General features: G+C 50.1%; 8 protein-coding genes across 8 annotated transcripts; 3 read left to right on the top strand and 5 right to left on the bottom strand.

Moving 5' to 3' along the window:
* Positions 1–563: 563 nt before the first annotated feature.
* On the bottom strand, positions 564–1,884 carry CCMA1212_007064 (uncharacterized protein; the record flags this gene model as incomplete). Its single annotated transcript, XM_073704242.1, has 3 exons — positions 564–1,252; positions 1,315–1,517; positions 1,613–1,884. The coding sequence occupies 3 exons, from the start codon at positions 1,882–1,884 to the stop codon at positions 564–566; spliced, it is 1,164 nt and encodes a 387-aa protein (XP_073557540.1).
* Positions 1,885–2,614: 730 nt separating this feature from the next.
* CCMA1212_007063 (uncharacterized protein) lies at positions 2,615–4,760 on the bottom strand (the record flags this gene model as incomplete). The annotated part of the gene is made up of 4 exons (XM_073704241.1): positions 2,615–3,683; positions 3,765–3,974; positions 4,069–4,276; positions 4,355–4,760. 4 exons carry the CDS (start codon positions 4,758–4,760, stop codon positions 2,615–2,617), a joined length of 1,893 nt encoding a protein of 630 aa, XP_073557541.1.
* A 912-nt stretch (positions 4,761–5,672) lies between these two features.
* Positions 5,673–6,949, bottom strand: CCMA1212_007062 (uncharacterized protein; the record flags this gene model as incomplete). Its single annotated transcript, XM_073704240.1, has 2 exons — positions 5,673–6,540; positions 6,615–6,949. 2 exons carry the CDS (start codon positions 6,947–6,949, stop codon positions 5,673–5,675), a joined length of 1,203 nt encoding a protein of 400 aa, XP_073557542.1.
* A 1,379-nt stretch (positions 6,950–8,328) lies between these two features.
* On the bottom strand, positions 8,329–9,308 carry CCMA1212_007061 (uncharacterized protein; the record flags this gene model as incomplete). Its single annotated transcript, XM_073704239.1, has 3 exons — positions 8,329–8,443; positions 8,486–8,744; positions 8,888–9,308. Coding segments are annotated over 3 exons (795 nt in total), but the record flags the coding sequence as incomplete, so codon positions are not given.
* A 1,529-nt stretch (positions 9,309–10,837) lies between these two features.
* On the top strand, positions 10,838–11,868 carry CCMA1212_007060 (Isoflavone reductase; the record flags this gene model as incomplete). The annotated part of the gene is made up of 2 exons (XM_073704238.1): positions 10,838–11,453; positions 11,517–11,868. Exons 1-2 carry the CDS (start codon positions 10,852–10,854, stop codon positions 11,866–11,868), a joined length of 954 nt encoding a protein of 317 aa, XP_073557544.1. The 5' UTR covers positions 10,838–10,851.
* A 736-nt stretch (positions 11,869–12,604) lies between these two features.
* CCMA1212_007059 (uncharacterized protein) lies at positions 12,605–12,955 on the bottom strand (the record flags this gene model as incomplete). The annotated part of the gene is made up of 1 exon (XM_073704237.1): positions 12,605–12,955. The coding sequence occupies one exon, from the start codon at positions 12,953–12,955 to the stop codon at positions 12,605–12,607; it is 351 nt and encodes a 116-aa protein (XP_073557371.1).
* A 722-nt stretch (positions 12,956–13,677) lies between these two features.
* Positions 13,678–14,909, top strand: CCMA1212_007058 (Tetracycline resistance protein from transposon Tn4351/Tn4400; the record flags this gene model as incomplete). Its single annotated transcript, XM_073704236.1, has 2 exons — positions 13,678–14,166; positions 14,238–14,909. The coding sequence occupies 2 exons, from the start codon at positions 13,678–13,680 to the stop codon at positions 14,907–14,909; spliced, it is 1,161 nt and encodes a 386-aa protein (XP_073557370.1).
* A 3,933-nt stretch (positions 14,910–18,842) lies between these two features.
* On the top strand, positions 18,843–21,551 carry CCMA1212_007056 (putative secreted glycosidase; the record flags this gene model as incomplete). The annotated part of the gene is made up of 6 exons (XM_073704235.1): positions 18,843–19,095; positions 19,161–19,583; positions 19,641–20,622; positions 20,685–20,821; positions 20,871–21,029; positions 21,091–21,551. 6 exons carry the CDS (start codon positions 18,843–18,845, stop codon positions 21,549–21,551), a joined length of 2,415 nt encoding a protein of 804 aa, XP_073557372.1.
* Positions 21,552–21,601: the final 50 nt, after the last annotated feature.

Here is a 21,601-nt window from a genome sequence, read left to right as displayed (position 1 = left end):
CTTGTGGCTTCGGGACGCGCTGCTACATGCAGTAAGCTTTTAAAGCTCCGATCCTCAACTTCATTCCCCTGGCATTCATTATTCTGCGGTTTGCTGGTGGGTGCCGCCAGTACCTCCACACCTGGCATTGACCGGCTAGATATCGCCGTCCTTCAGTCAAAAGGCCCTGCAACTCCCCGCTTCGCGACTTAGCTGGCATGTGCTGTGTACCCAAACGCGGCTTTGACGGGTACATTTTTCCGACGTTGTACGGAGTACTGGGCTCTTTGCTTTGATGTTACGGCACGAAGCATTTCTCCCATTCTGGAATTTGACTGTCAGCACCGCACACACCAAACTAATACGCGCCGGCCCATACGACGGGGGACTTTCGTGCTTCAAAGCCAGCGCGATTCTCTCACATACCATACTTTATTGTGCACACCCTACATCAGTCAGATTTAGTCGTAGGCCCTTCTCGTTAAGCAGCACGAACTCGATGCGACGATTTGAGCACACACAATGGGTCTATCCATCTTCACTGCTTCATGCAGGCTTCTCCTCTTCACACAGGTCAACCCCGGCTAACGGAGCAGACTGCCTCCGGCATCAACGAAGACCTGCTCCAAAATGTCAACAGGCTGCATAACACTGTCATGATCAGTGCCGGGCACAGTGGCTGATTCGAAATCCAGCACGTCGTCGAATGTCCTGTCTTTCCATCCCCAGATTTCCTCCATGTACTTTTGGCCGCCTGCACCAATCATGATGTCGGTTTCGGCAAAATATGCCCTCACTTTCAGCCTCATGCTGTCTTGCCAATTGGGGTTCGACTGCCGCCTCTGTCTCTCGGCGCTCATTAGGGATTTGACGAAGACGGCGTAGTCATCGCACGCTGCCCATGACCATCCTTGGCCCTTTCTCAAGCACTGAAGCGCCTCACCATTTGCACCAACAGTGTTCTCATCAAATATTTTCTTGGTGAGTATCGTCCCCATTGCCATCTGCAGATCTTTTGGAAAATCATATTCATCTGCCAGCTTTTGCCTATTTCTCTCCAGAGTCGTAAGCTCATGGACGTTATTTGTGCCCATGGAGGCGGAGAACAAGCTGGTGGCTTTGTTGAGCACGGTTCCACTGGTTGTCAAAACGGGTGCCGCATCGACTACAAAAAAGCGCGGAATGCGATGCCATATACCGAAGGCTGGCGTTGGAATATATTGTAGCATCTGCATTGATGCGACTTTAGAGCGCGCGGGATCGACCCACGGACCTGCAGTTTCGGGAACGCCGTTTAGTAAGAGAACGATGCACGGCCTTTGACTCTTTGCATACCCATGATTGCAACATAAGGCCGTTCGGGATGTAACAAGTCTCGATTGTGATGCAATGTGTTCAGCAAATACAGCGTCCCAGCAGAATGCGCAACCAAGGCAACATGCGGAATATCGAGGTGAGCCAATAATCGAGGAACGACCCGAATCCACGTCGGGATTCGCTGAGGAAGAGGCACTTCTGTTGAGAAACCCATCCCGGGGCTAATAGGACGAGAGAAAAGAGGGCATCGGCATCAGCACATGGTCGTATCTGCAGGGGAGAAAGAAGAGAGCGTCAAACGAAAAGCCATGTTTACCGGTCAATCACCAAGACTCGCACTCCATATCTACGTGCAACGCGATCTAGAACAGCGCTGATGTATCTCGATCCAAACATGCCGGGGATGAAGAGTACGGTCGGGGTACTGCGACTGGCCGTCGGACTCTCGGGCTTGAAGCCCACGTCTGCATAGCTGACGGTGATGGCATCCTGGTTTTCACCTTCGGGAAGGCTGAACTTCTGGGTGAAGCGAGGATCGGAGATGTAATTGAGCGCCTGGTCGCGCGCCAAACCTGTGGCAGAGCTCATTCTCAATATGAAGGTTGGATTTATGCTACACAAGAGAGGGATGGGGAAAAGCACTGGAGCTTGGCTTTTTACGACTATTAAACAAGAGGCACCAACTAGAGGCCTCCCGGAAATAGCTCAATTTCGAAAAAGCCGCTACGGCTACGCCTGCCGACGACGCGAAGCTCGCCGTGCGTGTCCATAGGCTCAGCAAATCAAAGCAACCGCAAGGCATTATCTCCTCAGACTCAGCTACCTATCGTATATCCGGTCCGTACCTAGGCAGTGGCCATCGCAATGAAATGGACGTCCATGTGATGAAATGCCGGGCTACGAGGTAGTAACGTATAAAAAGTCTCTTGCGTCTTTGAGCCTATGGAATAATAGAACCGTGATATGGGCGCCAAGATCGAGGCTGTTATCTGAGCCTCTCGTGGGTAGACACGCGAGAAGCCTTCATTACAAAGCGTGGCAGTTGATTAGCCGAAGCAATCAATCTGAACACCTTTTAACTACGGAGTACTGCATAAGGTCGTGTTAGGTAAGTAATACCAAACAGCCATGCGCAGATGGGTTACTCCCACTCTTAAATGTCCACGAATCAGTGCGCCTAATAAAGCCCCAAACCGCTCTCAAGGTTTACCGGCTAACAGTACGGAAGAAAGCGCTGGCTTTTGCCAGACAAACTAACAATGACCGCAACGCTGTAACACACAGGCATCGGGAGGTTTTGCATCGTGTAGAGGCCTCGTCAACAAATTGTCCTGTATATCCTCTTCCACAAGGGCCAGGCTCGTCGCATCTCATCCTCTTCCACCGAGACGGACTGAACCCTGGAAAAGATCCTCCCAGTGTCGATATCCATGGACTCGATGTTGACCACCCGTGTCCTAAACCAGATCTTGTGTCCAACATAGAAGATGATAACGATCGGGACAGCCAACACATTCAGGAAAAAATTGCTCGCTGTGATTGCAGGCTCATCAGCTGCTGGGTCAAGTTGAACGGGAGATACGGCCATCCAGAACTGAGAGGCCAGTACCAGGATATTCCCAACCAACCCAATCCAAGAGCCAAGAACGCCGACTTGCGACACGCACGGCAGTTGGTTCAGGGTGTGACCTGCTGCTGCCCAAGCTTTTCGAAACCGAATATGGCAGAGGCAAATGCTGCCCCAAGTAAACAAACTGGACAACCCAGAAATGGCCATGAGCCAATCAAAGATGTCTGAGTGAGACTTGACGTTGACAAGATATGCCAAGAGGCCAAGAACAGAGGCCAGAATGATCGCGGTGAGGGGTCTTCCTTTGCGGTCAACGTAGGAAAAGATCCTGGGCGCGTGCGACTGTTCAGCCAAAGAGGCCAGTGTTCTCGAAGACCCAAAGACAGAAGAGTTGCCCACGCTCAACACCGCAATCATGATGACAATGTTCATGACGCTCGGTAAGATTGTCGAGCCAGCGCTTTCCACGGCGATGACGAAGGGGCTGGCGGTTGCATCAACGGGGCTGCGGCCTCCAAGAAGACGCGGCTCGTTGTACGGAATCAACAGTGTCACCAACAGGAGCGACACGACGTAGAAAATGGCGATCCTCCAAAACACTTGCTTGATGGCGCTGGGTATAGACTTTCTCGGGTTGGCGGTTTCGGCCGCAGCCAGTCCAAGCAGTTCGGTACCAGCAAAGGAAAAGGAAGACGTCGCCAGCACGCTGCACAAGCCCTTGAAGCCGTTGTTCGTCGGGCCTGGACTGACCCAGAACTGGCCACCGACGTAACCGGACGTCGGCGGCCCGCCAATATTGATGACGATACCCAAAAGTCTGAGTGGGTTTCTGATGGTTAGCAAAGAAGGCATCAAGGGACGTTGATAGGGTGACGCCAAGAGGGCAGATTGTCCTTACATGAAGCCTACAATGGCAGCGACTTTGACAATGGAAAAAACAAACTCTGCTTCTCCATAGCCCTTGATCCCTGTCAGGTTGATGGCGATAATTGCGAAGAGGAAGATGGTGATGAAGATGGAGGGATTCAGAGAAGAGTTCCAGTACTGTATCGCCAGAGCTCCCGAGATGATCTCGAGCGGTAGAGTGACGAGCCATTGTAGGGCATAACTACAGGCAAACTTAGCAACAAGAGAAGTCTTATATCCCGATTGGAGGAATCGGGAGATGGCATGTAACGCGCATTTGGATTGGTTATACGTACTTCCAGCCCATGGCAAACCCCCACGACGGATCCAGGAATCGGCTCGAAAACGCGGAAAACGCACCAGCAACGGGGAACGCCGTGACCAGCTCACCCATGCTTTGCATGGTGCAGAACTGTAAAGCCCCAGTAGCGATGTATGCAAGTAAAAGTGAAGCCGGGCCGCCCTGATACAGCGCGAGACCTGATGCTACGAACAAACCGGTCCCTGCGTTGCCGTGTTAGTAGACTTGGGTGATCAACTGCCTTTGTATTTCTGAATAGCGTTGAGGACGGTACGCCATACCAACTGAGCCTCCAATGGCAATCATCTGCAGGTGACGTCCCTTGAGATCGCGTGCAAGTGCAGAATTGGCCGTCCGCACATTGGCCGCACGTAGATCGTAGAAGCGACCACCGCCTCCTTGACCCATATCAGGAGCATCATCATTGATATAATAGCCATGGTTTCCGCTCATGGGAAGTCCTCCGGGCACTCGACGGAAGCTGTCCACGAACCGGCGGCCCATGGACTTGTTGCGAGAGGGTCTGGGCCGTGGGTTGGTGGTAATGGAATACGAAGTTGCTGTTCCGAACTGACCCGTGTGTTTACCGGCCGACGACAGGTCGCTCATCTCGACAACCTCAAAGTCCCGGGTATATGTGATGCCATTCTGAATGGATTTTGGCTTTTCTGGTTCTTCGGACGCCATGTGCAATTACAATGATCTTTCAACACCAGTGTGCGAACGGCGTCTAAGGGAGAGTTTTGATCGAGTGACTCGGAGAATTAAGTATGCATGTGGTTGCGTTAATATGCATATGGCAAACATGGAAGGCCTGCAGAAGGCTATTGGAAGAAAGATAACGTTGTACCATCCAGCACTTCTCTCAGACCAGACACCTCATTTCCAGTCCAAGTCCGCCCCGATGCTCGGCCATGTCGAAATCGTCAGCTTGTCCTGGTCAAAACTACTATCCTACGCGAAAATCAGCGCCCTCTCTTCTGAAGGCTGATAGTGCCATGGATTATTATCGCATTCATTGGAGATTTCCGCGTGCAAGCCAATAGCCCATGGCCTAATTCCTCTGGAGCCGAGGCCTTGACGCTATTTTAGCAGGTGCTAGATAAGGGTACATAGTTCGCTCATGACAGGAACAGGGTGGAAGCTGTCCCGAGGTCTTGTGGGCTGTGTGGAGAGAGGTTTGGCTCCGCAAACCTGGGGTTGACAGAGATAACGAAGTTGATCTGCCAGGGGTTCCCTTCAGCTGAAATGTGACTAACAGAATAGGAATGCCACCCATTACAAGGCAGCCTTGGTTGTTTGCTTAGCACAGTATCATAGGCAAAAATCCTAAGCACCTCGAAGCGGACTACTTCTTCCTCAGTTGGATGCAAACGAACGCCAAGAGGTCTGTGAAACTACTCCGTACAAACCGCCGATTTGCGCTTCTCCCACCTTCAACTAGGTCGACTAAAACTGACACGAAAAGGGGGCCATCATGGTGTGGTCACTAGAGCCATCAACCGGTCGCCCCGCTGCTGTGGCTTGAGACTTGAAGATTGTCGGACGCTACCCAATGAGTAGGAACACAGAGCGGCTTTGATTGGAAGGTAATATCTATTATCTGCGTTTGAGGCTAGTCATCCCGGCAGGCACCACGCGTTCGGGCGATCGAGGAGTCTCAAGACTAAGAATCGCGGCAGCTTTCGAAGATCCGCGGTCTGCTTGGATGAGCGAGTCATGACTTTGCGTCGGGCTAACTGCGCTGCCACTGGACGATTGAGGACGGGGAGCTCCATCGTTCGATAGAGAATTGGCTGCGGTATCGGCCTGCTTGGCGTCCTCCCAATGATTGATGTCCGATCTGGCCCGGCGCTCGCCTTCAGCTTGGTCCCACACGCTTGCTGTTGTTCCCTGGCCTTGTTGAGGACGTGAAGTTGCACCGCTGCTGTGGTAGTTTGGCCGAAATTTGATCTTCCTCGCTCCGCTATCCCTCAGAAAAGAGCCAAGTGCAACCAGGTTTGCCACTGCAGTTGCTGCGAGCAACTCGACGGATGCCCACATTGACCGAACAATCTGGTCCCCATGCTCTTTGATAGTCTCAGGTATTCTGTAGATTGTGATGCCCACGGTCAGAAAACCGAAGCAGAAGAGCATGGACAGCAGCACCTTGCGCCGTGTCGGGATGCGAGTCGACATGATGATGGGAATCGGGAAGACGATGAGCATGGCATCGAGGACTGCGCTGGAGATGCCCATTGTGAGGAGCTGTGCTACGCCTTGACGACACTGGGGTCCTGGATCTGGAAGGATCTGCCAGTAGTGGGATATCGGTCGACATTCCGCAAGGTCGCTCACTATGATGGCCACGAATGATGCTGCAAGGAGGCCTCTCAGGATATTGATGAGTATCTTGTAGACTTTTTTCGACGAAGCACCAGCTAGCCGGTTGAGAAACTCGAGCGTGGTGAATTTGAGTGTCCATAGTCTGTAGCGAATCAGCTTCCACTGCAAAATTCCACAAGTAGCATGAAATGCAAAAAGTTCTTCGGGTTGACAAACGTTGCAGCATGGAATATTCTCCCAGCAAGGACAACTTTGCTGGCGATGGTCCTTTGCTGAAGCTCCTCGGTTGAGAGCTCGAGCCCAGCAAGGTCGATATTATTCGTCCCGTATAACAAAACGACGTGGGTGCACGCCATGCGGAGGTACAACGGCAGTAATGCCAATGCTGTGATCCTGTCTTCGAGAAAGAGCTTTTCCATACGAATATACCGCCCAGAGAGGCGAAGCAGAATGAGACAGGTGCAAAAGAGTGTTATCCACCAAGCCACGAGCAATGTCGGCTTTGCATCGCTGAATGGCCGATCTGGCGGTGCCGACGAGTAGAGAGCCATGATGACAAGCAACACGCAGATCACTGAATAAAAACAGAAGCTATGCCCTTGCCATGGTATGTTGAGAGGGTGACTCTTTAATCAGCAGAGATGATGTGGTGATATGGGATTGACTACAACAACCTTGACGACACAGCAATATAGCGTAGTGGTTAGCCCTGGTGAACTTGTACACATATCTTTCACATATCGCTCAGATATGCAAGCCAAGCAAGCCATGAACCGATAGCGAAAATAACGTGCCAGGGCTGTCGCGTCGAGGCACCTCCCTTGCCAGCTATGGTGTGACCACTGTCGATGAATGATTCAGTCCAGCTAGGCAGGAGAACCGTCCTCTCACCGGCTAACTAATTCCATCCCAACCAGCTGGCTCTGGTAGCCAAGGTGGTCTTGTGGCGCTTGGTGTGATGCACGGTTCGGAAATTGCTGCTGGTGCCTGGCCAAGCATCTTGCGGCCATGTCTCATCCAGCCACGATTCTTTAGCGCCACGACCTTAATGGAACTGACGGCCGGACCTAGAAGAAGAACTAGTGAGTGCTAATCTATGCAAGCGTTCGGGTAAAGGCTGTGGAGTGTGGATGGAGGGACTAGAGGCGGCATCCCAAATGTCGAGGCCCCTTGACACTGCTCGCAGTCGTGGCAATGCTTTGGCGTCCTCGTAATGACAGCGGTTCATTAGTTTAGCCTCTGGTATCAAGCATAGCGATAGATAATTGTCAGTCTTAATGGCGCATAACATTAGGCTTCCAACTATCTTCAACACCCAGAATGCCAGCTTGGCATATGCGATTCTGCTCAGTCTGCAACATGAGGCACACAATCAATGAAAGGTATACAATTCGTACAACATGCGTCCTTATTACCCCGAGTACGGGCATATCTTCTACATCACTATTGAAAAAGTTGGAGGCAATTTGGACTACGTAAAACAACAAAGGTCGACACGCCTGCACTCCAAAGCTCCTAATCTGCTTAGGAGAATGAGCACTCGACTCTTGCGTGGTATTCCCGGGCGACAACAAAGTACGTCGGATCAGTTGATGGAAAACCAACTCAACGAGTCATGGGGAAATCTCAGCCCCAGGATAGCATCAGTAATCCAGGCTACCGTATGATATTCAAGCCCTTTCTGATTAACCTCGGCCATTCTGGTAACCAACTATTTTGGTTAATCGTGCAGAGAGGGGTGGAACTTTCTGTCGGATCGCTTCACGGTAATCATTAAGCAATCTCGCGTCTGCTTGTTGTATGATACGACTATCTAGAATGGTGGAGTCTCCCTATGTCCTTCTAACGACCATCAATGTCTTACCTAACTCTATTACAACTATCTGGCTTATTGTGCAACTGACCTTACCCATAATCCGGTTTGTCTCCATTAGCTTGTGCGTGTCAATGACTTCGTTCTAAGGCAGCGCTCTCTCAATGTAGACTTTGAAGACCCCAGGCTCATCTTGAAGCCTCCGTACTGATTCCCTCGGACGCAATCAACCCTGTGTTAAAAATTTCTGGCGAACGTTAATCAGCCCATTGACCTAATAGGAATGAACCTTGCGACTTTTGCAGTTATCCTTGGGTTTTCGACGGAGGTATAGGGACTGGTGTGGTCAGCGATTATGCAAACACATTTAACGTCCGTTGCCTTGATCACTTGGTCAACCCAATCATGATCAGTCGTGTCAATTACTGCATTAGCTCCCAAAGTATTGATGACAATCAAGTCGCACTTTTCTTGAGATTGCGCGGTGGCGTAAATAGCCGAAGCAAGCTGGATGCTGATGGAAAAGCCAGAAGCTCCGGCGTGTCAGAGGATTGATTTGCCACTGGTAAACTCTACAGCAGTGTACATCAGCTTTGTTGCTGTGTAACGTGTACGCTTCGTGTCAATTATAATACGATTGGGTTGGGTTGCATTACTGCTATCCCACAGGGCTAACCTCTGGAATTCCTGCAGATTCTTCCCAAGGCAGCTGAGGCGGCTCGTGTATCAAAATGTGGGTTGAGACAGCAACACTTCAGCATATGCTCCTCCCATAGATGTTTATGATCCCTTAGCAAGTACTTGTTCACTTTTTCTTGAGTATCTTTCCATCTTATTCTCTCTCTCCGTTCATATATATTGTAATGGAAAGGCATCTCACCTCCATATGCCAAAGCAAAGACGTCAGCGCCAACCTTAAAGGACGGTTCACTATCTCCCCAAGTTCCTCGAGATAATGGGAACCTTGCAAACCCAAGATCTGGGGGTTCATACCCGGACAGGATACTTGTCTTCACGCTAGAAATATCCCCGCGATTGATGCCGAAGGTCTTGACTCGGACCAGTGCCTGGCTCTCTAGGGCGCAAGTCTGAAAACATCTGTGAGGTAAATGGACTCTGCAGGCTCTGGTTCGTCTCAAACAGATATAGTAATGAGATTGAGTATGTCAATTTCGGAATACAGCATCAGGTTACCCTGTGCACATGTATCTTACCAAAAGCACGCATCATGCTCGGCATGTTGAATTTATCTGGAAAATCAGGTGGAACAAATGCTCACAGTTCTCTGTACACTAACTCTCCGCCATTATATTATATTTTTGTAGTCCTGCAAGTCGTATCCCAAATAGCATTGTCAGTGCCGATTGGTAAACATGACTGGCAAAGAAGTACGTGCTGTGAGGCGTCTGAACGGAACATGAAGTATCGATCGGTCGGTTAGCAGTTGGTAACGCCGCTAGCTCATGGCAAAACTGCTGGTTATTTATATCCAAGACCGGCATATTTCTATCAGAAAGTCAAACTATGTTTGTTCAGCCACAGAATGTAGTCGTAAACTGGAAAGCTGATGTGACCGCCCACTGCATAGGTAGTGGGCAACTCCATGTTGTCTTACGGAGTAGGAGACGAGTGAATACCGTCAGTCGAGCTCCAGTCCAAGCGACCGACGCTCGCAACTCTTCTTCAAGTAAGCAATCTCACTTTACTTCCCTCGAGAAAGAAGGAGCAGGCGGCAATCATTGTTCAGCAATGCTTAAGCACAACTGGAACTCCTTTGTAACCGAGCGTAGATAGCCTGATAGTCGGTTGCTGGTATTGTACCTCTTCAGACCGTGTAGAAGACGATTACGCAGTCTTAGAATGCCTTATTCATAGAGGTAGGTTCTCTCCTTGACAACCCAAAAATATTCGTGCCGCACAACTGGCTCTTGCCTCTCTAGTCTATACCCTAGATACGTTGGTTTCCTGCCATACCATGGTACTAACCGCTGTATATCACCATACGGCGTCAATCAAGCTTAGATTTTGCTTGCGAAACACGCGATGCAGTACCGCATTAGCAAGCTTCCAGAGCTCTGCATCGTCTTGGACTACATCCTGTCGACGCCTTTCCCACGCCTTCGCTGGCACGTGCTATTGAAGAAAGCTTCGTTGACCTCGTGTCTAGTATTATCATGACAACGGTCTGTGAGGTATGCCGGGATTATGTGGAGTCGACCGGATTGCCTATCTTCGTAACCTTTCGCGATTGCTTTAATTCGGCACTAAGATGCCGATTTAGGGTTTCTCCATCTTTCCGCGATGGTTTGGTGACCAGTTTCTTTCTGCGCTCGCTTTTTGGCGCGGTCTCCTCCTGTGTGAAAAGCAGGGTAGTCAATGGGCAATAACGCTATGCTATCTAATATGACATCGTTAATCCACTTCGGATTTACTGGTATATTCTGGAGATGATTTCCGGCCTGTGGCGGGCAAAGGCGTCATCTCTCGTCCAAAGTCGATCTTGCGACTTGTTACCCCTCATCTTCATCCCGAGGATAAGTTCTCCTCAAAACACACAGACAACCCCGCGGATAAAGGCAACATCGTTGGCTTCATACCTTCATGAAAGTGATTCTATACTCGCTAGAAATCATTCGCATCATGGCCTCCTCCTTCAAGCCTCTGCACATTCTGGCCTTTGGCGCCACCGGCAACATCGGAAAACACATCGTCAACCAGCTCATTCGAGCCAACCCCCCGTTTCCGAAAATCTCAATCTTCACCTCTGCAAACACCGTCTCTAACAAGGCCGACCTCTTGTCCAGATGGAAAGATGCAGGCGTATCGGTAATTGTGGGCGACATCACCAACTCAGCAGATGTGAAGAAGGCGTATCAAGGCGTCGATACCGCCATCAGCTGTCTTGGTCGAGGGGCTCTTGAACATCAACTTCAGCTCATCAAATTAGCGGACGAGTCTGATTCCGTCCAATGGTTTTTCCCGTCCGAGTACGGGACAGATCCAGACCATGATCCCAGCAGTGCTCACGAGAAGCCTCACCAAGTGAAGCGAAGAGTGCGCAAGGCATTCGCTGAGGAAGTAAAAAACCTGAAGCCAACGTTCCTCGTTGTTGGACCATACATTGAGATGTGGTTTGATGGTGGCGCATCGAAGGATGCATTTGGCGGGATTGATGTCGAGAAGAAGGAGGCAGCTCTGCTTGGAGATGGAGAACAGCCTATCGGTTTTACGGCAATGGAGGAGTCAGTTACCTACCCCGGATCTCTTGCTTGGTGAGCGGAACTAACACTGAGATTCCTCGATAGCGTGGGCAAAGCGGTGGTTGCAGCGCTACAGCGGCCCGAAGTCTCGCTCGGCAAAGTCCTCAAGGTCGCTTCATTCACAAAGTCAGCAAATCAGGTCCTGGCCGAATTCGAGAAGCAGCTCGGCCAAAAATTCAACGTCAAGTACATTCCGCTGGAAGATGCCAAGAGCCTCGAGAAGAAGTATTGGGAGGAGGGCAATCCATCGGCAGTTGTCGGAACGCTGCGCCGGATCTGGGCCACTGGAGGGGCGGTTTATGAGAAGCTGGACAACGAAGACCTGGGATTGTATCCAGATCAGCTGCAATCTCTGGAGGTTGCGGTGCGGAACCGCCTTAATAACGTCCCCTTCTAGGATGATCAAGATGACAGGGTAGGTAGTCGGAGAGCAAAAAAGCCTTGGTATGCCTCGTACCTATCCTGTTCATATTTGGGCAGTGGCGATGAAAGGGGGCAACCGCATACCCGGATTGCCGGCCATCTAGAACCCCAAGTTACGAAAAGTATCTCTGCATTGTCAACACTGTACACATATTCAAATTCCCTCACAGCTAATGCGCAAAGTGGTTCAATAAACAGCTCAGAAAGAACCTGTTTGAAAAGCAAGCAACATGAGGGCGATCCACCATTCAGGTGTCCAGATACACTAACCCGTATGCGGCAGGATAAAGTCTCCAACGAGGCAAGGAAACCTCTAATTGCACGAAGTTGGCGATGAATCTCAGGTACTGCAAGCATCTGGGATACTTGGTTTCGTGACATCGTTAGTCCGGGACGAATGCTTCACTTCTACCGACGCAGCACAAGACAACTCACCCCATCATGATCGTTTGTTTCGAGAGCGACATTCATGTGAAGTTCAGATATGATAAAGGTGACTGCTACTTCTGCATGTTATGGTTCTTCGTAACATCCCACTCGAGTGTCAACTTTACAATCTATCGCGCAGTCTCGGCCAAGAAACAGATTGTCATAAAATACGGAGTAGCGAGTTTCTCTAAGACATGAAATACTTAGTTCCGGTTAAGATTTCCTTGTGCCCATGAACAAATGAGTCGTCTATGCGATTGCCTCCTTGTAAATTGAAACGATCAAGCTTGTGTCTCGTCTTTATTCCACCAGCGATAGATGCCCTTGCACCAGACCCAAGTTTCTATTGCGCCGAATATGCTCAGAACGGCGATGACGAAGATCCTGGCATTCCTGCTCATACCGAGGCCCTCGAAGCTGAACGACGGGAGCTCATCATTGTTGGGCTGCTTGCTACGAAGCGAGGCATAACTTGCAAAGTTCCGGACAATGTTGCGGTGGCCGATGCTTTGATGACTTTGGTGTTGTCGCCTAGGGCTGTAGCACCTGAAGGCTGAGATACTGCGCATTGTGGTCAGGTTGTGCCGTCGAAAGGCCGATGCCGTGGTTGCTGTTGCAAGGGCCCGCCTCATTGTTGCGGACTGCTTCCTAGGCGTAGGATGAAGTAGAGGCGAAGTAGTGATTGATTGCAGAGGAGGAAATGAATGGAAGGAAAAGCAAGGTCTCGATGCTATATATAGAGAAGAAACGATTCATAGTACCTACTATAGAGAGGTTTACTAACACTGACCAACTGCCACCCCTTGCGATTTTTACGTGTTACGAGGCACTTGCAAATGAAGTCCCGAGTTGTTCCAGAACCCCTAACACTGTGCGGAGTACAATTGCGCTTTGCTGGTGAATTGGTCTCTGTGAGTGCATGCGAGAGTACAGAAAGATGCAAGATCATGTCTTTAGTTATACGCGAATAGTAGATGCTAATAGATATGTATAGCATGTGCTCTCCATACTCTGTGTGATGCACATTGAGAAGATTTGTTGATCTTGGTATGGCTCCGTACTCCCGTAGTCGAGCTCCGGATGCTACACCCGAGAGCTCTTCGGTCCCGAGAAAACATTTCCAGCTAGAATTCGGAGCCCGGGTAAGTGGCGAATCCCGCCAGCACCCGGTTTGGCGCTCATTGATGAATCTTGGTTCCGGAGAATGGTGAGCAGATTTGTCCATCCGAGTCTATATTGAAAAGTATATATAGGGATGTGTTCACTCAGCTTTTTGTGACATGAAGCATCTTTCTACCCGCGCTTTTAATCGCTTTGAAAGCCTTTGCTCGAAATCACCCTACCATCGCCCAGAATGACTCCACGTATAGCCATCGTTGGTGCTGGGCCCTGTGGCTTGACCCTAGCCCGCCTTCTGGAGTGCAAAGGCATCGAGTACGTTGTCTATGAGCGCGATGAATCCGAGGTTGCCAACCGTAGAGGAGGCAGCCTGGATATCCACGCAGAGACTGGACAACGTGCTCTGAAAGAAGCAGGTCTCTTTGATGAATTCAAGAAACATGCGAGATACGAGGATGACGTCTTCACAATTGCCAACCAACAGGGCGAGAGAGTCTTTCAGGATTGTCAAGGGAGCGACGCGCCGGAAATGGATCGCGTTACGCTACGCCAGATGCTACTGGATTCGATCCCAAAAGACAAGATTCGATGGGGCCACCCTCTCAAAAGTACGGCACTGGGTGAAGATGGCCACCGTCTTCTTCAATTCCAAGATGGGACTTCAGCCTCCGGTTTCAAACTCGTGATTGGCGCAGACGGCGCATGGAGCAAAGTGCGGCCTTCGGTAAGACTCTTCCTCTCGGTTCCCCTTTGGACGTTGGACATATACTTCCAGGTACTGACAGCAACATCCAGGTTACGCAAGCCAAGCCGCAGTACTCGGGCAACCATTATATCGAGTCAAGAATAAGCCCTAACAGCCTTTACTATCCGATAATGGTCTCAAAAGTAGGCGCAGGCACGTTGATGTGTTTGGGTTCTTCGAAGGAGATTGTCACTCAACGACAGGGTGATGGATCTTACAGGATTTATCTCGGGATTACAGTGCCTGAAGACTTCGTACGAGGCGGCACTGTCGATCTGACGGATACTGAATCTACCCGCCGCCTATTCCTCTCTTCGGCATTCTTTGGCGACTGGGCGGATGATCTCAAGGACTTGATCCGGTATTCGGACGACTTTCGCAGCTGGCCTCTTTACTACACGGATCCTGAAGCGGTCGGTTGGAAGCACGTCCCTGGTCTTACATTGGCTGGAGACGCTGCGCACGTCGCGGTTCCGAACGGTGAAGGCGTAAACTGTGCCATGGTAGATGCGCTTGAACTTGCCTCCAAGGTTGCAGCATACGGCATTCACGACTTGGATCGCGCGGTCGCAGAATATGAAGAGGACATGTTTCGTCGTGGAGCGGAACATGTAAGGGATGGACTGAAAATGGCGGCTCTTATTCGACATGAAGATGGTCCCTCCGCACTGATTTCCTTCTTCCATGATGCAATGGCAAGTGCAGCAGCCCAGACTTCGTGAGCGAGAGCTTCTTGGATGACCGACTGAACAGCTAGTCGAAAGATTGGAAAGAATCGAGTAAATAAGTCGATGCATTTTCGAGTAGGTAGGTAAGCATGAATAGGTATAATATGTGGACTAGTAAATACGATGATTATTCGATGCATACGTATATGGGCCTACTGCAGCATTCGTGCATGGTACGCTTCTTTTAATCCCAATAGCCAATGCCGTTGTGCCTTGTGAAGATTTCACGTCTTCCAATGCGCCACCTCTGCGTTGAATATCGCTATGTTATGTCCCGGTCCGCCCATGGTATCCTACAGCATGGCGTCTCATGATTTTTATTATTCCGGCAAAGGACAAGCCACTGTCGGCCAGTCTAAAGCTGTAGCCGTGATTCATGGTAGTTGCGCTTTGCGGGCTTTGCGCTTTGACTCCGGTCATGATGACGGTTGATATCAAGGCGGTTGAGGCTTCGAAATAGTAAAAGGCCCTTTCTGAATTGCTTCATTGGGGATATATACGGCGGTACGATGCGTGTTTTGCCCTCATATCCACACCCACATCTGTTGGATAAAAAACGCCCGCTGATGTCTCAACAGGGTTATTATCCTCATAGGGAATACTGGTAACATCCTGTTCAACAACATCTGTACCCCAGGAACGTCTCATCGGGTCCCGGCACCAGGTCTCATGTCTCATGCGGCTAAAAGGGAAATGACAACCATGCCCTACTCAAGAAAAGGTAGATTTTCCCTTCATCTCGGCACTGATACGCGACGCTATGGCCGGAAGTATTACTGCAGTTACCAATTTCCAGATAAACAACCGTCGGGTGCGTGCATCGTCCTCTTCTGTATTTGCATTTGTCCTTCAAGGTCTAGTATACTCTAGTATACATGCCTGTCTCAACATGCACCACCAATTATCCAGTTTGAGAACAGCTACGCCAAGATAGCAAATAATGGCATATTCTTACCTTTCGCGACTTCCAGTGAAGCTTGACTAGTACCGAATGCTAGTTCAACACCTTTCAAAAAGATGCTTCAAACCGCAGGCAGAGGCTAACGTGAAACACCACCCACACGGCTTTAGAGGTGACAAATATAACCGAGCATTGAATATTCATCGGCTCGGAATGAATATGTCTGGGTATTGCCATAAAAGGCTCTTAATAACTTGACAACGACATCACGAGTGGCTGGTGTTTGTCCTTCACCGAACAAACACCTTGTGGCAGGACCGGGCTCGTTACAGAGAATTGACAATCACGGCTGGGATTCACCGTATGCTTGGGATTGTCTCCCTGCGATTTCTCCACACGAGACCATGCATACCCCGCCAGTCCTTTGTTTAAATACTACCCCAGATTCTGCGGATGATCGAGTGCCAGCATCCCAAGGTCCCCTGCATGAGATGTCGAACACTTAAGTTGTACTTTTTCCGAAGTCCGAGTACAAATAACTTAGGCATAACTGCTACAGAGACGTCAGAATGGTGTACCTTGGCTTCAGAGGCAAAAAGCTCCTCGCTGGTATTACGATTTCCAGCGGCTTGGGTTTCATTCTCTTTGGTACGGAACCGCTTCCACATACAGGCCTGACCCCGGCAACTCGGGACATTCTTATACCCTCACCGAATCCTCCTGCAAGGCTAATACAATGTCTCAATAGACTATGACAACGGTGTCATTAGTGGTTTCTTACCGCCCCTGATTTTGAGTCAACGTTCAATCTCAACGCAACGCTCCAAGGAGTGGTCACCTCGTTATTTGAGCTTGGATATTTCTTTGGCGCCCTCATAACCGCAGCTGCCGGTGGCCGGCTCGGCCGTCGAACCCTCGCACATTTTGGAACGCTTTCCATTAGCATCGGTGCTCTTCTCCAGGCCTCTAGTTTCTCTGTTGGCCAGTTGATGGTCGGCCGCATCGTCGCTGGAATTGGGCTCGGCCTTATATCAAGCAACGTTGCCATCTGGCAGTCCGAAACGGCTCCAGCAAAACTGCGTGGCACGTTAGTCGCGTGCTCTCTCGGCTTCCTTATCGTTGGCCAGCTCCTGGCAATCCGATCGACTATGGCATGAACAGCTACTCTGGCCCTGTCACATCGCGGTTTCCAATTGCCTTCCAGGCAGTTGTGGCGCTTATGATGAGCGCTCTCTTGCTTTTCATGCCAGAATGTAAGTCTTGCGTCTTCCTATGATTTTTTTTGTAGAAGAAGCTGACGGTTATCGACCTACAGATCCTCGATATCTCATGATGAAAGATCGCATTGAAGAGACCGCCTCCGTTCTCCAAGCCCTCAAAGACACAACAGACGGAGAGGCAGTGGCTGCTGAGATTGCAGAGATAAAAGAAGCCCTTTTGCTCGAACTCAACGCCCAAAGGAGCTGGTCCGATCTTTTTAAAAGCGACAAGGTTAAGTCATGCCGCCGTGTCATCACTGCCTGCGTCGTCAACTTGATGCAAGATCTAAGTGGCAGCACTCCAATAGCCTATTACACGACTTTCATGTAAGTCAAACCTTGGTCAAGCATCATCCCTAAAATTTCCGCTTGATACATGCTTATCATCCTCTTAGCTTCCAAAACTCAGTTGGCTTTTCCCGGCATTTGTCGTTGCTCATGTCCATTTTCCTCCAGCTGTGGTTCCTTTTGGCATCAACCCTCACTTGGTGGCTCATTGAGCGTGTTGGGCGTCGAAGATTGTTCATGCTCTCCGATTGCTGCATGGGCATGATGATGGCAGTTGTTGCCGCTATGCTTGCTGTCAATACGAAAGCCTCTGGTATTGTGGCCGTAGTCATGACTTTTGCATATCAAGCGTTTTTCACATGGGGTTTCATGGGTGGTGTCTGGGTAGGTAAACCCTAGATTCTGGAACCTTGTCCTCCAGCGACCCATGAGCTAACAGTGATTTCGTCCAGGCTTATGGGCCGAAGATACTACCGCTTGAATATCGTTCCAGAGGGGTGGGCCTTGCCACTGCCACACTTTGGCTATTCTCCTTTGTCATGGTGGAAATTGTCCCATCAAGCATAGCCAATGTGGGATGGAAGACATAAATCATCTTCGCTGCTTTCAACTTCTCCCTCATCCCCATCATCTACCTGTTTTTTCCTGAGACCAAGGGGCTTAGCCTAGAGCTGGTTGATCTCGCTTTTATGGATGATACCATGTCCCCAGTCAAGCGTGCCAAGGAACTACACAAGATGATCGCTTCAGGCAAAGAGTTGACGCTCAGAACCGAGTTTGCGGCGAAAATTGTTGATCCTGCGCGTATAGAGGAAAAGTCTGCATAAGTAGTCAGCCAAAAAAAGTGTCCCTCAAGGTGCGAGATTTGCAGCTCTGAGCAGAACGAACAATAAAGACGATTGATCCTTGTTGCGCATCAGAACATGAGTCTCACAGCTTAGAATGCCGACGTCAAATTGCAAATAAACTTCCTCGGCACTTAGAGAGACAGCCATCTCCTCATTTGTGGGATATCGGCGCTACCAAATGCCTGCATGGACTTGGGGCGATGTTACGTTAAACAACGAAGGGTAAAGAAATACTGCCTTTTCCATAGCGGCATTTGCACAATGCTTAGGACGGTGGTTCGGGTACTAGTTGAGTGAACGCTTTAGCTAGGCCATGAGACCAAACGCTACCCTGATCCGTGTCCAATATTAGCCGTCATAGTTTATATTCCCAATAGAGATACACTGCAGATCAACGGAAAAGTATTTCAACGGAAAAGCAAGCCAACAGCGAAGAATGTTCCGTCGGGCCAATATGCATAGTGGCATTCGGGCAATCTGGATGGTCTACCCCGGATCTTCACAAGCCCCACGCTCTTATTCTTTCAGACGTGGATATGGCCTCGACCTAGTATATAAGGAAACTGACCATCCAGTCTTTTTCTTGTATGCTACACCACCAGCTGTGGGCTACAGCAGCGAAGGTGTCAATATGCTTTCCTCGGTGATGCTCGGCATCTTTGTCGAAGCCCTAATCGTTGCTGCGTCACCAGCTCGGCAACAAGACCTTTCAACCTATGTGAACCCCTTCATTGGCACGGCTGGGCCTGATGGGACTGGCGCAAACTCTGGAGATACGTTCCCTGGTGTCTCTGTGCCTTTTGGCGTCGTGAAGATTGGACCAGACACTACGGAGATGAACCCAAGCACAAACGCATTTGCTGGATATACGCCTGATGGAAACGGTACCCAAACATCTATATAGATTTTCCGCTTCAGTAACGGCCAAGCTGACGAAGGACACTCGTAGTCACTGCATTCACCTGCTTTCATGAATGTGGCATTGGAGGGGCCTCGAAGTACGGTGTTGTCGGACACATGCCGCTTACAACTCTCTCCAGTGTCAACGTCCTCGACAATGCTACATACCAGCAGCCTCGTGTGACAATGGACAAGGCCTCTGTTGGCTACTACCGCTCCGACTTGGCCAACGGCGTCAAGGTAGAGCTCACTGCATCCAATCATGCGGGATTCATCCAATACACTTATCCCGAAGACGCTGAGCGCATCGTCCTCTTCGATGTGTCGCACAACTTGCCATCTTTGGCCGAGTTTGTCAAGTCGCAGTCATACAGCAATGGTAAGATTGAGGTCAGGAAGAAAGGCCAGAGAATACAGGGATGGGGGGTTTGGAGAGGCGGCTGGGGAGGCACAGGCATCAATTGGGGAGTCGGTAAGTTAATGCCAGGCCGACAAAGATGTATATCGTGCTGACAGTATCACTCGCCAGATTCTGACTACAAGATTTACTTCTGCAACGACTTCGATTCCTCCCCTTCAACCTGGCAATACTTTTCTGGGCCGTGGAATGCTCCAGATCACCCTCCCAGCCCTTCTACGCCAGTGACCTGGGGCAACGCATCCACCAATCCGAATGGAGTCCAGGGAGGGCCAGATGGAGATGAGTCTGGCGATAGAGTCGGCGCCTTATTCACTTTCCCGTCTAAAACGGCGGTTGTCAAGTCCAAAATTGGGGTTTCCTTCCTCTCCGTTGAGAAGGCTTGTTCGTTCCAGAGCGAGATCCCATCTTGGACAATGAACAAGACTGTCGAGGCAACCAAGAAGCTGTGGAATGAGGAGGTTTTCAGCAAAATCTCGATCCAGGAGCCCGCCAAAAACGAGTCACGGCTGACTCTCTTTTATTCTGCGCTGTATCGCATGCACCAGATGCCGTCTGATAGGACTGGGGAGAATCCGGACTGGACATCCACCGAGCCGTATTATGATGATTACTACACTCTTTGGGATACTTTCCGGTGCCTCAACAGCTTCTACCTCCTGGTCCAGCCGCAGCGAGGCATCGATATGATTCGTTCACTGATAGATATTTGGAGGCATGTCGGATTCATGCCAGACGGTCGCAGCGGCAATCACAACGGCAAGGTGCAAGGCGGTACCAATGCTGACAATGTCTTGGCCGATGCGTATGTGAAGGGCTATACGGGAGGTATCAACTGGGAAGACGGCTACAAGGCTGTATGGAGCGATGCAGAAGTCGTTCCGCCCCCAAACAATGACCCGGAAGACCAATCCTGTACGAGCAACCAAGGTCGATGCGGACTCCCAGATTGGATCAAGCTCGGTTATGTGTCGACAACATTCTCATCGAGCATTAGTCGCACCGTCGAATACTCTCTCAACGACTTCGCTGTGAGCCAAATAGCAAAGGGCATTGCGCCTCATGACTATCAGAAGTATTTAAATAGATCGAGGTGAGGAGAATCTCGCACAAGAAGGCACATCGATAGCCTTTCCACTGACAAAGACTTCGAAGCAACTGGAAAAACCTCTGGAATCCGGCAATCAACCAGTATGACACGTCGGGTTTCCTCGGCCCTCGCAACCCTGATGGGACGAAGATTACTATTGGTCCACAAAACACGTCTTTCACAACCGAAGGACTGCCCTGGGGTATGTGGCGAGTCCCTTTTGCATTGACATGAGCCTGACTGTTGCATAGAGTACACGTGGACCATACCGTTTGACATGCAAGGCCTTATTCAACAGATGGGTGGTATTGAGGCAACTGAAAGACGACTTGACCTCATGTTTGTCCCTAAACTGCGAACAGTAGACTTGGGTGTGGGAGTCGCATCAGGCACAACACTCTTCAATCCGGGTAGGCGCGCTCCTCATTCAATCTCGTCGCGAGGTCAATCACTCTTACATGATCTTCCTAGGCAACGAACCTAGCTTCGGTACTCCCTTCCTGTACAATTACTTGCCAGGTCGTCAATGGAAAGCCGTGAACCAGTCCCGCCTCAATATTGACGGAAACTACTTTACTGGAGCAAAGGGTCTTCCCGGGAACAGCGACGCCGGCGCAATGGACAGCTGGATGCTATGGCAGATGCTTGGCCTATACCCGGTGGTCACCCAACCGGTATATCTAATTCTCGCGCCATGGTTCGAGGATATTTCGGTTTCCGTCGGCGGTTCTCATACTCTTCGTATCAAGGCACAGGGTTTGTCCAACAACAGCTTCTTTGTTCAGAGCTTAAAGGTAAACGGGAAGCCTTGGAATAGGAGCTGGTTAGAGCATAGTGACATTGCAAAGGGCGGACTTTTGGAATTTGTCCTGGGCCCTGAGCCAAAGTCGTGGGATTCTGGAGATGTTCCACCAAGCCCAGGGCATCAGTAAAGTGTGTACACAATTACTAGCAAATTTTGAGACATGATCGGCGAGACACA

The sequence above is a fragment of the Trichoderma ghanense genome (genome assembly GCF_004382785.1).
Source record: "Trichoderma ghanense strain CCMA-1212 chromosome Unknown scaffold_8, whole genome shotgun sequence".
Classification (NCBI taxonomy): domain Eukaryota; kingdom Fungi; phylum Ascomycota; class Sordariomycetes; order Hypocreales; family Hypocreaceae; genus Trichoderma; species Trichoderma ghanense.
Note: the sequence above shows the minus strand (reverse complement) of the source record. Positions and strands in the feature narration are given on the sequence as shown.